We start from the raw sequence: 14028 nt of genomic DNA, 5'->3' as shown, positions 1-14028 counted from the left end.
CTCTCTTTCATTTACCCTCCTCTCCTCCCTGCCTCCCGCCACCTTCCGACGCCTACTCGTTTCTCCCACGCCTATATATACTTGCCCGACAAATATTTGCAGGAATTAGCAACGATAGACGACTACCTCGTAAATTCTGCTCGCTGGAAGGTTCACGGGATTTTCCGCGAGGATGCCCGAGGAAACCATGAATTCGAAGCCCTTCTTAATTAGGCCAGCCGTCGTTCATCCGCGCCTACCCCTCACTTTTGTTTATCGCTGGCCCTCCCGAATTTCGGTCGCTCGTCTCCCGTTATTCGCGTCCGTCTTCCCTGCGACGTCCCATTCGTTTCTAGAGAGTCAGTGAAAAATAACAGTCATCTCGCGGAGATTACGTTGCGAACATTCGTACCATTTCCTGTGCAACTATCGACCAAAGTTTCGGCAAAGTTTCAGGGCGGTTTTTCGTTTGCTCGCCGGGGAAACGACAAGATTCGGAAACCGCTACTTAGTAGACACGGAGGAAGTTTCACGGGTCCATTTGTTACCGCCACGAGACCATTTGTAACGTTTAAAGGTCCAAACTACTTCGAAAAATGGCTTCCCTTCGAAGTTCTGGCGCGAGTACAATACAAAACACGAAAGTTAATCTTCCTGGTCGTCCAAATATTATTGTAAGCTGCTGCGGATGCGGGCAAACAAACGCGAAACCATTTTGAAGTATCATAAAATCCAACGGTTATTATTTTCGAAATTTATCAAACATATCAGTATCACCTTTCCTCTCTTTCTCACGTCTCTGAACACGATTCTCTTAATCGTTTTATGAGTAGATCTATATGTCCTTCGAAATCGAACGATTTCCACGGGAGAAAAATCGAAAGAACACGGGAAACAATTTTCTCGTTAATACAGTGGTCGAGCGGCGGGAGCTTCGCGTGCGCCGCGACGTGCATTCTTCTAAGCGTACGCCACGACAGACAAGCAAACGAGACAATGAAAAATGCACGCACGACAGGATGCGGTGCGCGCGTGCAATGAACTTGTACCAGCGACAAACTCGATTTCCCTGTCGTCTGCGACTCGGTGCATCGATGCGCCCCGCTTTGGCCTGCGGTTTCCTCGAGAAACCCTCTTACCCCTGCTGTCAAATTTCCTTCCTCTTCAACTTATTCATGACACGAACGAATGTCAAGGTTGAAGCATCAATCGATTTTACCAAACTTCTATCGGTTAATTTTTTAGGACGATTCTGTCAATGGACTCTTTGATCTTTAGATGTACCAGGTGAGGATACTGGATATAGTTATAGTACTGTCCAACTATAGAGAAAGGCAGTAGGTACAGAAAAATGTGAAGCTGACCATTTTGTGTCTTGTTTTAGTATAAAATAGGAGTAAAATATTTGCAGTAGATTGTGTTTTTCTCCATAGTTGGACAGACTAGATATCTAGGAAAACCATATATGGTTCACGAGTCACGCTTTGGTCATCGTTGAGACCTATCCTATCAGCAGAGTCATCTCGTAGAGAAAACCTCAGTTCTCTTCTACAAATACCATATTAAGTACCTACAATAATACAACTAGTTAATTCCATATTAAAACGCAACAAAGGTTACATTCAACTAATACGTCTGCCGGTTGTTTACCAGTCCCGACCCTCTTGCCAGCGACTCGAGTCACGCATACGACTCCCCTATGAATAAATTAGGCATTGTCATCTCGAAAGAACGTAGGGCAATTGCGAGGTTCGTCTTTTTATTCAAGGCCCTGAATCGTTACGGAGCCACACCTTCGATTACTGTCACAAGTATTACCACGTTGAATGCTCCATCTAGACGCATTCTTTCGCGATACCGCCTCGCAGACGACAAATCTGAACTCTTAATAGAATCTGTTCTATTGCCCGCGCCCTTTGTTCTTCAATTCGTTCTTCTCGAGTTCTATTCACCGTCTCGAGACCTCGCCATATAAGACGCTGCCTCTTGATGGACCTTGTACTGCATCAATGCTGCTCACACTCGCGCGCCTACTGCGCTTGGAAATCTGTATTTTCATAAGCGTAGGGAACTGGCGCGCAACTGGGGATGCATAAAACTACGCGAAACTCCTGTCCTCCGTTGGAAAGAGAGTTTCGAGAGAAAGGGATGATCAGGGAAAGAGGCGGGGCGAAACTTTATTTAAACCGCGGCGCCAACTCTCGGCCAGCCTCCTCGCGGATATTCTCTGCCCGTGGCGGGATCCTAGGGAACGAGGCGAATAGAGAAACGAAAAAGCGAAGGGGGCTTTCCAGTTTGATAGAGGATCGAGAAGCGAGACCCTTCGGCTCTTAAAAATTAATTTGAAAAGTCAGCCGAGTGGGTGGGTCCCGGAAACGATTCGGGATATGAGAAGTCTCGGGTAGGCCGCGTATCGTATTGCGGAAATCGCGGACGCGGGCCGCGTCAGAACGCGAACGAAAACTTTTCAAATGAGCCAACTTTGCGTGTGTCTTGCGCTTTCGATGCATCTCGCAACCCCTTTTCAGAGACTCGGAAAGCCTCGTATATTAGCAAAGTTGTCGAACAGAGACGCGAGCCTCAGCGTTCTCCGGAGAACCGTGCCGCTCCCTCGGCCGCGCGTCTTCCACGCCACTCGTTGTACTTTTTTTGCCTCCCCCAGCTTCGAATTTAACCCTTCCTCGTTCGCCTCGCGCGGTCTTCGAGCGGCTCGCTCGAGTGCCGGTCATATAGACAGTCGGTGGCCATTCAGACGCACTCGCCTCTGCTTATCTCCCGATTAGCCGATCTCTCTTGATCAGGGTTGCCATACGAAGTCCCTCTTTCGATACAATGGGGGAAACTGGAAGGCAGGGATGGAAATAGCGGATGTTCTACTAGGACTTATGGATCTAGGCCCTAGACTCGAGTGAGACCATAGCAATGCAATACAATAGGACACGATCTTTTTACGATCTTTTCAGCGGTTCTTTGAATTATTTTAAGACATCTTGCATCTTAGCTCTTCGTGTACTGTATCAGATAGTCTGTTTTTTGTATATCTACAGAGTGATTAGTTTATCTGGAAACCCTCATAGTGTTGGCAGCTTTTATTCTAAATATTGTTAGCACTGTAAGTGCTGGCAACACTCATTAGAGGGTTCCCAGGTAACTGATCACTCTGTATTTAGATGTAAAAGGGCTTGTAAAACTCGTTAATGAAGTATTATTATTACTTCTTTTACCTTCCAATAACCTCGACCATATCCTACGAGTGAATTCGTACGACAGCCCTATTCCAAGTAGAAGTTCTCCTCGATCAGTCCCAAGCACACTTAAGGGGAATCTTGTCAACTTTAACAGAGCAACCGCTAGTAGGAGTAACGCGTAATTTCTAATATAAATTCGCGGGAGGGAGCATTTCGGTGACGCGCAAGTTACATAATTGAAAAATGGCTTTCGGAAAGCGAACAAAGACTACTCTGAGAAATAAAGCGTAATTAGTCGCGAACGGGAACCCACTATCCGCAGCGTAACGACGCTCAACCGCAATCTCTAAAAGCGTTCCTTTTGTTCTGTTTCAGGCCAAGTTGTTGGAGTCATCCCACGCTTGGCTCGGAGCCTCCACGTCGAGTATAGCAGGTAAGTTCATCGACGATCTCTAACCTCTCGCTAACGACTGTTCCTTGCCGCGGTAGCGCATTTCAGGATAATTTACGCGCCCGTGTCTGGGCATCGAGTGGACAGGACTAAAGAGTCGAAACGGTTGCGTTTTCGAATCGTCCCGCCGTACGGTCGTCTCGACGATCGGTAGCTCGTGGAGGGCATCTCGTGCACGATTTATTCGAGAAGAAAAGAGAGGACGTGGCGAGCAATGGTGAGACGAGGCCAGGTCTTTGGCGGGAGTCAGAGGCGAGGGTCGCAGTGGACCACGGCAGAGGAAACGGAACGGAGGATGGTGAAGAGTCGAAGGAAGGAAGACGGTGTCGAGCGAGTAGAGAGTAGGAGCAGAGTGATAAGGGTGACAGAAGGGCCGCGTCGTTATTCAGACAACAATAAAGCGCAGGAATGCGCGTTGCTTTAATATAGAAAGCAATTTAGATAGACAACCAAGTGGTCGGCGGTTTAATGGCACCGATAACGCGCTCGCGATTCGCGTCGCTCCAGCGGCTCGACTCGCCTGCAAACTCCCACTCGTATTCTTCGCGTTTTATCACGCAACGGCGTAGTAAAATATTCTCTCCCGTTGTAGCCACATCCCGCGAGCCTTTACATACACTTCCACTTAAACAAACGCCATCGTTTTCGCCCTATGTTCCGCTCCTTTTACTCGCATCAACGCTGCCTTCGCGACGCATCAAAAATGTTTATTCGACGATCACCACCTACCGCTCTGCCTGCGGCTTTATCGTCTCACCAGCTTGCCGCGGGCCCTCTTCACGATCATTTCCATACGATGCCTCTATCGAGATCCACGTCGAAATAGCCGCGAGATTTTTTTAGAAAGGAATCTAGGGGTCGACGAGAGAAAGAACAGAGCAAAGAGACGATATAAGGGTAGCAGATATTCCAGCAGGGTTTGGGCTGCATACGGGGTTCAGAGTGGGTGGATATTTCGGATCTGGTGTTGGGAAAAATCTGTAGCAGACTGTGTCGTGTCTGTCGATCAGCTACCTTCAAGATCGCTCGATCTGGGTTAGGTGCAGCCAGGGTATCACGAAAAAAAAAGTCGAAATCCCTGACTATTTTCTAGCTGACTATACGACCCTGCTGAAGCTGAAGGCGCCCACGTGGACGCGACACGACCTTCAGGAAGCGATCGAGGCTGTGGTTACCCAGAAGATGCGCTTCACCCAGGCGTCCACCAAATACGGAATACCGAAAGGCACTTTGTACGACAACATCCTAGGAAAGACGAAGAGAATGATGGTCCTCGAGGAGGCGGGGCTGAACTCGAGCGAAGAAACGGCCGTGCTGGAGTTTTGCTGCGACATCAGCGTCAGTCCGTATAATCGCCGCACCAAAAAGTCCCTAAACGCGATCCTGAACTTCGTCGAGAAGCTCAGGCGAAAACGCGATCCTAACTTTGTCTTTAACGGTCTCTCGGGTTTCCGTTGGTGGTGGGCATTCTGTAAAAAACACTCTATAGTCTCCCTTTACTTTAACGACGAGAACGAGAACGACCAATAGTCGATTTATCGATCGCTTTCGAACCGATTCGCTTCGTCCTCCGCTTTAGCCCGCGAAATTCGAAACGATTCGAATAGATCGCACGGAGACAGGAGCTGATTAACACGAAGTCCCTAGGAATATGGAGATTAAATATTAAATATCGTATTCCACTTTTTCCCTCACATTCCATGCGCATTCCAGGTTCGCGAGGAACAAACATTTTCCGCGACTCGTTCGCGATATCTGCGCGCTGACTCATTATAGCGGGACTAAGAACGTCAATTATATTAGCACTAATTGTATCGATAATAACGTTTGTAGTACTAGCAATAATAATATATTCGGTTATCGCGGTCAACGATTATACCAGCGACAAGACTAGTGCCTTCACATCGTGTCTTCCATTCCAGACGATTTAGTGTAAATTCTGCGACCCTACAGTCAGCGATTCGACTCTCGCGATGAGATAGGTGTAGGACATACGAACCTGTACGATTGTCAGGTTTTATTCTAATTTAGAGAATCTCAGAATCTCTGTCAATTTCATAACTTTGAGAAATAATTGAAAAATTGTAAATAATTGTTGAAAATACCCTTACTCCTGCTGAGAGTCGACTTGCTAGTCGCCTCGATTGTGGGTGGCATTTTTAAAATGAATTGTACAGTCTAGGTTCTATATGCGAAACACGCTTAGTTCATTTTCGTGAACGTATAGATTGGAACTTCTCGCATGTTCTTAATCTACGAGACGTACAAGAACGAATTCAGGAGTTCAAGAGATTTTTACAAACGTGTCGAGTTTCATAACTACCTATTACTCGATTTTACACTCGTTTGCAACACCTGATTTCGTTCTTCCCAGATATTAAATAATTCTCCTATATTTTTTCTAAAAATTTGTCAAACTCGCGGATCATTTCCGCGATTAGCGAATTAAAGACGCTCCCAATCGCAAAGCCGCTCGAAGTGACCCTCAACTTCGCCTGTAACCTTGATTCCTCTGCAGATTTTCACAAGAATACTCGAGCAGCGCTGCGATTGAATCGCATCGTCACGATCGGGCAACAGTCTCCTCAAGACTGCAACTTCGAACCCATCACGCGCTTCTCGGCGACTGACCAAAGGGTAGAATCTTGTTGCCCAGTCCTCGAGATACACTTTATCGTTAATAAAACCTTCATTTCATCATACCGAATCATAGCGCTACCTCGCCGAAATGAATCGTTCTATTTCGTTTCGTTTGTACATTTCACAGCTTCGGCTGTTAGGTGCAGATACGTTTTACAATGTCGAGGCGCCTTTGCGCGGCGTCGACAGAACTCGATGGATCCTTTGAAAACGAAGACGAACGAGCCGCGGTCTCCAGCGTGCGCGAATGTGCGCGGCCGCACGCGCTCGCTCGCGCGCGCGTCTTTCCAATTAATTGTATTAATCGTCAAATTGGAGGATGCTCAATTAAACTCAATAAGTTAACTATTAAATAATCGTTGCGAATTGAGGCCAGCCGTCCGTGACGTAGCCAGTATCCGAGCCGTATTGGGCGCGCGCTCGCGCTCCTACTCGCGTTCACGATCGCGCGTGTGCGCGCGCCCTGAGACGGTTGGCAGCAAGTCCTCGGTTATCGGTTTAACGTTAAGCAAAATATTTTCCATTAACGAACGAGCTTGTTCCGTTACGAACTTCTTTTCTCCTACACTCATTCACACACTCTCTCTCTCTCTCTCACTTTTATTCTACAGCGATTGTATGGCAACGATAATACAATCGATACGTTACAACGAACATACACGAGGCTCAGTCTTTATTTTTCGTCCCGTCCCGATCCCCGCCGCAATTTGCCTTTCAATAGTTTGTTCGCAGGTACGTTTCGCCCAAGCAACTGCAAAGGAACCTAACCACGTGATTCTCGCACCTCCGCTCCACTTACCCACGTCTGGTTATTTATGTTATTTACGCCATTTGCTTATATCGTTCGGCCAAATACGATTCGTCGCGAGGATTCGATCTTTTCATATTTATTTCTTTCTTCTGCGGACATTTGTACGATCTGTGCGCGTATGGATAGATAATCGTAGAAGGGTTAATGGAAGAAACGGAAAATTGAAAAGATCGAACATCTGCAGTTGAAACGCTTATCGATTTTTACTCGCGTCTACCTCGATCGAAGATAAAGGCATCTACTAACGTTATATTTTTTCTGTTTTCTCTTTTCCACGGGGGGCGTAAACTAGCAGACAGCTACCAATATCAACTGCAGTCCATGTGGCAGAAATGCTGGAACACCAATCAGAGCTTGGTGCACAACCTGCGCTTCCGGGAACGCGGTCCCCTCAAGTCTTGGAGACCAGAGACCATGGCGGAGGCAATCTTCAGTGTCCTCAAGGAGGGACTGTCCTTGAGCCAAGCCGCGAGGTAATTTCAATTTTCACTTTTCAATTCATCTTCGTACGCAGTATGTACCCCCTCTCGCGTATCTTTAACCCTTTGATAGTTTATCTCGAGTGAGACTCGAGCACAGCAACAAGTACCGATCTGTTTATTTGGTACTTCCTTAACGACTTATTTATTAAATATAATGAAGGCATCGAACCTGCCATTTCTACGTTAGAAATTAGTGATCAGTAGCACTCGATCGGTAATAATGGTCGAGCCTGACCCTCTCTAAATCATCCACCGAAAGTCGCTCGGATGAATCATTTTTACATGTAGGCAATCGTCGATGCTCCGTCACTCAAACTCAACTAAACTAAATTTCGTGGATTCATTGAATAAGGAACCGCGTCGCGTCGCTATTTAACCAGTCGAATCGTCTGGATTATCGTCTGCGTCAGACGTTTCCCTAGCTCAAGGATCGCGCTGAGAAGAATTTCATTATTAGGATATTTGTGGCGCGACAGGATAAGTTAGTCTAAGAAGGTTCATCGGACTATTCTAACAGAACGCTGAATTTTCAACTAATCCGTCTGCAAGCTCGATCGAAACATGTTGTAAATTATAAGAGCCGTGTCGTTTGCGTTTTACAACGATCGAGTCAACCTGCAGTTTACATTCCCCGTCTTCTGCGAACATTTCAATTATTATTTTCCAACGAGCTACTTAGTGATCGATGTAAGAGGACTGATTCAACTCAGGCATCGCGGTTTACTCGGCAGTAGGCTGCGCGAGTCGAATGGAAGTGGGTCAGACCAGGGGGAAAACAATCGGCCGTTGGACTCGGCGAGTGGTCGACTTAAGAACTTTTACAGTCCGCTCGTAAAACGTACGCATATCGCGGGACGCATAATAACGCGTTGTCGTTAAAGGGTCTCCGCCTTTGTGCGAGCGCCGGGACACGGGGAACGTTTCGCGGAACAAGGCCGATAATCTTTACGAGGATTGATCGATGGTTACAGGCGACTGGAGGATCGAGAAGCCCTTAAGAAATCCCTGGTGCTTTTCTGTTGCAGGAAATACGACATCCCGTACCCGACGTTTGTCTTATACGCTAACCGAGTACACAACATGCTGGGTCCTAGTGCCGACGGCGGGGCCGGTGAGTGTTAGTTGCCCATTTTCACTGTACCTACGCGACACGGCCGTTTCTCAACACATCATGGATCAAAAGCGCCAATTCGGAAGGACATTTCATCTGTTTCAATGTATTCTGAACGAATCGCATCTCGAAGGGCGTTAATAAACAACTGATTTCAGAGTTCGTCGACAGTTTCGTCGATAGATGAACCTTCGAAGGCTAGACCAATATTGCTAGATGTGGAGACAGTGTCTTCCAGTGATATCATTGAGTAGAAACGTGGAGGTACCGCAAGCAATGTACTCGAATACTGTGTGGCACCCTCACTTTTATACTCTATGATATTACTAAAAGACACTCTGTCCCTGTATTTAGCAATACTGAGCTAGGTCCTTGCGTTCTGGGTCCCCATTTTCTTCTCTGTCTAAGGTAAATGTCCCAATACCCAAACGCTTGAGGTATCGAATATCCCAGTAAGTAAACCACCTAAAACTATATGTCCCGATACTTCAATTATATGATCCCAGAAACTAGATTTTTTTTAATTATATATACGTAATACCTTAGACTTCAAATCTAAAATTGAATAAAACTAAAGCTAGTGTTCAAGTAGGGACAGGGGTCAACTACGGAGACATTTACCTTACTTCTCGCTCTGCCTTCCCTTTCTTTCGTTCAGAGCAGAGGTTACGAATCAAGCAGATAGGAGGTTCACGCTACGACGTGTAACTAATCGTAAATAGAGTTAATAAAGAGGGAACGCGAGGGCGTAGAGTCGGGAGCATTAGCCGCGGTCGTAAAAGCCACGTCGCGACTCGGGAGCGATTTTTCCGGGGCAAGGCATCGAGAAACGGCCGTCAGCCGCGAATACTCTGTTAGACCAGGGAAATCCTGAAAATACAACCGCCGTGCGTTCTCGCTATTCAGATCTTCGCCCGAAAGGAAGAGGTAGACCGCAGAGGATTCTGCTCGGAGTCTGGCCAGACGAACACATTCGCGGGGTAATTCGAGCCGTGGTGTTCCGCGACGGTCACTCTCCGCACATAGTGAAGGAAGAACCGACCTCCATGTACCCGAGTTTGGCAAATTACGCCGCTTGTAATGGACCGGAAGGCGCGGTCAGCCCTGGAGCTGCAGCCGCAGCCGCGGTTGCAGCAGTCGCTCAAGGTACGTTTTCCCTAATCTTCGACAACACTTTTCCACCTTTCATTGGACATCCTTGTATTTACAGTGAAACGCCGATTAATCGAACTTTCGATATTCGAAATCTCCCTTATTTAGGGTTCTTATACTGAGTGTAATAACCACAACAGCACAGTGGAACTTATGTAGTACAGTAGACATCGATTAGTATTTGAAGATATTGAAACTATATTTCTTCTCCCCCGACAAACAATGCATTTTTCTCTAATAATCTCAGTACAATTGTTTAGACCTCAATAATGCAGTACGAAGAGGTACACTTGTTAACCCTTTCCCTTCTGAATTCTTATAAATCACACAGAAGTATGTACAAATAATTTCAACATAATTTGCGTCACAAGTGTAGCTCACCATTGCAAAGCAGAGAATTAAATAATTCAAACTCGACTTTATTTAACATTAGATATTCAAACACTCACCAGAATAGTCGCTCATCCCATGCATTTCCTATTCTTAAGCATTCACTCCGTGCAAATATGCAAACACTAGTCGTCGCAACACGTTACAACACATGCAGCCATCCCTCGACATCTTCTTACTGCAGAATCTACTCACGCACACTCTTCGAGAACACTGTCCCAGACATATAACTTTCACTCGTGTCCACGTGGAATCCAGGTCGGAGGTTAAATTAATACTGATTTGGGAAAACACGTGCTACGGGGTTTCTCCCTCCATTACGTTTTTGAGGTAGTGGGGTGCACAGAGGTGGTGACACGAGTAGGCCAATGAGGGTTCTTCAGGTGGTGGCAGAAGCCCCATCCAAACCTATAGCAAAAAATATCTGATATGAAGTAGTTGTAAAATACGGGATCGTCGCTGATGTCTTTCATTAAAAAACCGGTTCTTCCCCTTCTTAACTTGCAAAGGACTTCACTTTAGTGTCATCTTCCGATTTTGATGAAACCTGGTACACGAGTAGAGTATCGAAAAATATTGGACACATATTTCTTTTAGCTGCTGATATTCATGTTTAAAGGGTGAATATCACCCCCAAGGTAAGAGTGGAAAATACAATAGCATCAAAAATATAACAGCAGCTAAAAAAATACCTACGTGTCTAATATTTTCCGATGTAGGTACTATTCGAGTACCAAGTTTCATAAAAATCAGAAGATGACACCAAAGTGTTATCCCTTCTCAAACCCATTAAAAGTCTAGATTTCCAAGTATTTACAACACCGCAATTACTGTCGTAAAATACTCTTTAAACCTTTAAAACGTGCTAATTGGAAGAACCAGATACCACCTCGCTTCGACTTCACATTCAGTCCCAACTTTCTACTTCCTCATTCCTGCAGAAATGAACGACAAAGTCCTCACTCTAACATCGAACCTTGGTAACGCAGGTCTGCGACACCAGATGTGCAGCATGGTAGCCGCAGCACATTCGCAGCAGCACGACATGATGGCGACGAACCTCTCGACGAACCTGTCGACCAGCCTGTCGTCGAACCTGCAGGCGGCGATGCAGGCCAGCCAGCACCATCACCACAACAACAACAGCGGCGCAGCCGTAATCGGTAGCAACAATGGCAGCGGAGTCGTCGGCGGCGGTAACAACGGGAACTCTCCACTGAACCTGGGCTTGGCTAGCCCAGGATCAGGTGGCCCGCCTGAAAGCCCGATGGAGAGTCCCCTGGCGAGTCCCCTCGGCCCGCTGATGGATCCAGGACACATACCTAGCAGCGTGGAAGTCGGAATAGGCGTCAGCGGAATGACCTACAAGCCAGCGCGGAGCTTCGTCAGCCCGCGGCCAGAGAATCTCTTCCAGGAGGACATCGCCGACCTCGTCAAGAGCTCCCACGGACTCAAGGACAAGGACAAGATCCCCGTCAAGCTGGAGCCGCTGACGGACTCCCGTTGCGAATAGTAAGCCGCGCAGAATCGAGGGGGAAAGGGCTAATTTGAAAGAAGCTCGGTTCCCGCCGCGATCATCGCAGGCTCTCTTCGCCGAATCGAATCTCCGAGAAGCCAGCGCTCGCGATACGGATCGGGCCATCTGATTATCTCGAATCTAGTACATCATGGGCCTCGTCCGATCGCGACCGAGCCGTGACGCTAGACAAGTCGATTCGTTACCCCTTGGACTCGAACGATCCGCGACGATTCGTCCAGCGGTCACGCGAGACAGTATACCTAGACACCGACCTCGGGCGAGGTCGAGAGTTACAATCAAAACGAACGCGGGAAGGATGAATGGGAAGAAGGATGGGCAGGAGCGCTGTTATCGACGTTCGATCCTCGAGTCTCGAGCGTCGATCGCGATCGCTGCCGCGTGGGATGTTTCTATCTTAGGGAAGCGTCCTCGTCGCGAGTCAGCCAAGGAATTCTCGCGCGAGTCTAGCTCCGCGAGGAAGGCGAACGCCACGCGCGATTACACTCGAGATTTATATATCCACGCATATATGATAACCGTACGTATAATGCCTAATGTATAGTAATTGGCAAGCGATCGAGCGCCGCGGCGGAGGTCGCCGCGGCTCGTCGACTCGAAGAATGCAGTTTTCGATTCAGGCGCGAATCGTCGGTGATCGTGGTTCCGTGGTGGCGTTCGGGAACCGCGATGGAGAGGAGAGATCGCGGAGAATAGACTGAATAAATTGGTGGTCGTTCTTGAACGAGTGGCGCGCGCGCCAGGGAACCGCGAGCAGGTCGACGAGCGCGAAGATGTACAAAATTTGCTTACGACTGTCTGCCGAACGAGAAGACGACTAAATCTCTATAGAACGGAAGATGTAATAGGAGGAAAAAAAAGAAAAAAAAAAAAAGAACACGATTGTTCGGCTCGAGCGAACATGTTAGGACGCGAAAACGAGAGAACAAAACCGATTGCTGTACTTTATTAAGTGTAATGATTGCCTTCCTGCCATATTTGGGGTATGCCAAGTATAAAAATTATAAGGTTTAGAAATTAGGGAAATGAAAACTGAATGGCGACATGACCGCGAAATTCACTGAATTTGGAACAGGCGAAAGTGTCGACAGACGTGCGCGAGAGAGCAGTTTGCGTCCGTTGTCTGTGAGTGTGAGTACGAGTCGAGCTGTGAGGAGTGATTTTAAGAGAGAACGAAAGGGTGGGCGTGAGGTGGACGTGTGAATGCTGTTTTTCGGGGAAATCGTGCTATTTTTCAAAATTTTACATATTGTGCGTACGACTTTTCGCGAAGGGACCCTCGATCCTCGACAATCGAAGAACGACGTGCGCCGAGTAGTCGTCGAGTCGACCCGTTTCCTTGGGCGTTCAAACAGATTCGATCGCAGCTCGAAAAACGAGAGACAGGAAATTCGATTTTCTGGACGACGACCGTCTACTCCCTCGATCGTTCTTGCCACGAACCGCCGTTCAGAGATTTCGTGCGACGTCCACGAGCGAGTTCGTTTCGGACTTACTGATTAGCCAAGCTAGGAGCAGAAAGAGGGGAAGACATAGAGAAAGTGAGATGGAGAGAATGTGGGAGTATGTGCCAGTGCGAATGGGATAGAAAGAAGGTAGAGAAAGAGAGCGAAGAAGGGAGCGCGTGTGAAAAAGAACTGAACTTTCTAAAAGCAAAAATGAAACAGATTTTTTAAAGTTGGCACACTGGTTCGAGTGACTCTTTGTAAGTATTAAAAAGTACACAAAAAAAAGTAAATACAAAATTCGAAGTGGCCTTCCGTAAAAAAAAAAAAAATAACAAAAGACCATCGCTTTTCGCTTTTGCTGGGAAAAAAAAAAATATGGAGAGCATAGATTTTCCGTCGCGGTAATCCGTTGTCTAGGCAATTTTTCGGGAAAACCCGTTGTTCTCGCGCCACTCCCCTACACGAAAGCTTTAAAAAGAAAAAGGACGGTTTTGTAGAAGTTTCGAGGAGGATCGAGATTAGCGAAATTATATTATCGGCGATTAGAAAAATTGAATCCTGGAGAGCTCTGAAACGCGTTATTCTTGATACGAAAGATTTTTTGCGCGGAACGAGAATGTTTTGGGCGTTTATGGTCGGCGACAAGGAAAAGGTTTTGTTTTCCGCGACAATTGGAACGATTCGCGGCGAGCGAAGAATTTGGGAAGAAAAGGGGTGGAAGGGAAGAGGCTAGGAAGCACGACAGAACGCGATTTAAAAAGATTTTATTACGATTTAGGCTTAATGTGTTCAACGAGAAGGTAAATTTGAACGAAACCGACGGCAGAGTGAGGGTGGAA

The 14028-nt window shown here is 47.0% G+C and overlaps 1 protein-coding gene across 5 annotated transcripts in view; it reads left to right on the top strand.

Moving 5' to 3' along the window:
- The window catches only part of LOC143188245 (protein bric-a-brac 1), a 175904-nt gene extending 164187 nt beyond the window's left edge, over positions 1-11717 (top strand). The window contains exons 2-6 of one of the 5 annotated variants that reach the window (XM_076392400.1): positions 3543-3600; positions 7365-7542; positions 8577-8662; positions 9569-9808; positions 11194-11717. In XM_076392400.1, the coding sequence (XP_076248515.1) occupies positions 3543-3600; positions 7365-7542; positions 8577-8662; positions 9569-9808; positions 11194-11717 (1086 nt within the window). Of the gene's footprint in view, positions 1-3542; positions 3601-4711; positions 5402-7361; positions 7543-8576; positions 8669-9568; positions 9809-11193 lie in introns of those variants that run through there. The other 4 variants (XM_076392397.1, XM_076392398.1, XM_076392396.1 and 1 more) reach the window with 4 other exon arrangements.
- Positions 11718-14028: the final 2311 nt, after the last annotated feature.

This window comes from Calliopsis andreniformis, chromosome 2 (assembly GCF_051401765.1).
Source record: "Calliopsis andreniformis isolate RMS-2024a chromosome 2, iyCalAndr_principal, whole genome shotgun sequence".
Taxonomy (NCBI): domain Eukaryota; kingdom Metazoa; phylum Arthropoda; class Insecta; order Hymenoptera; family Andrenidae; genus Calliopsis; species Calliopsis andreniformis.
Note: the sequence above shows the minus strand (reverse complement) of the source record. Positions and strands in the feature narration are given on the sequence as shown.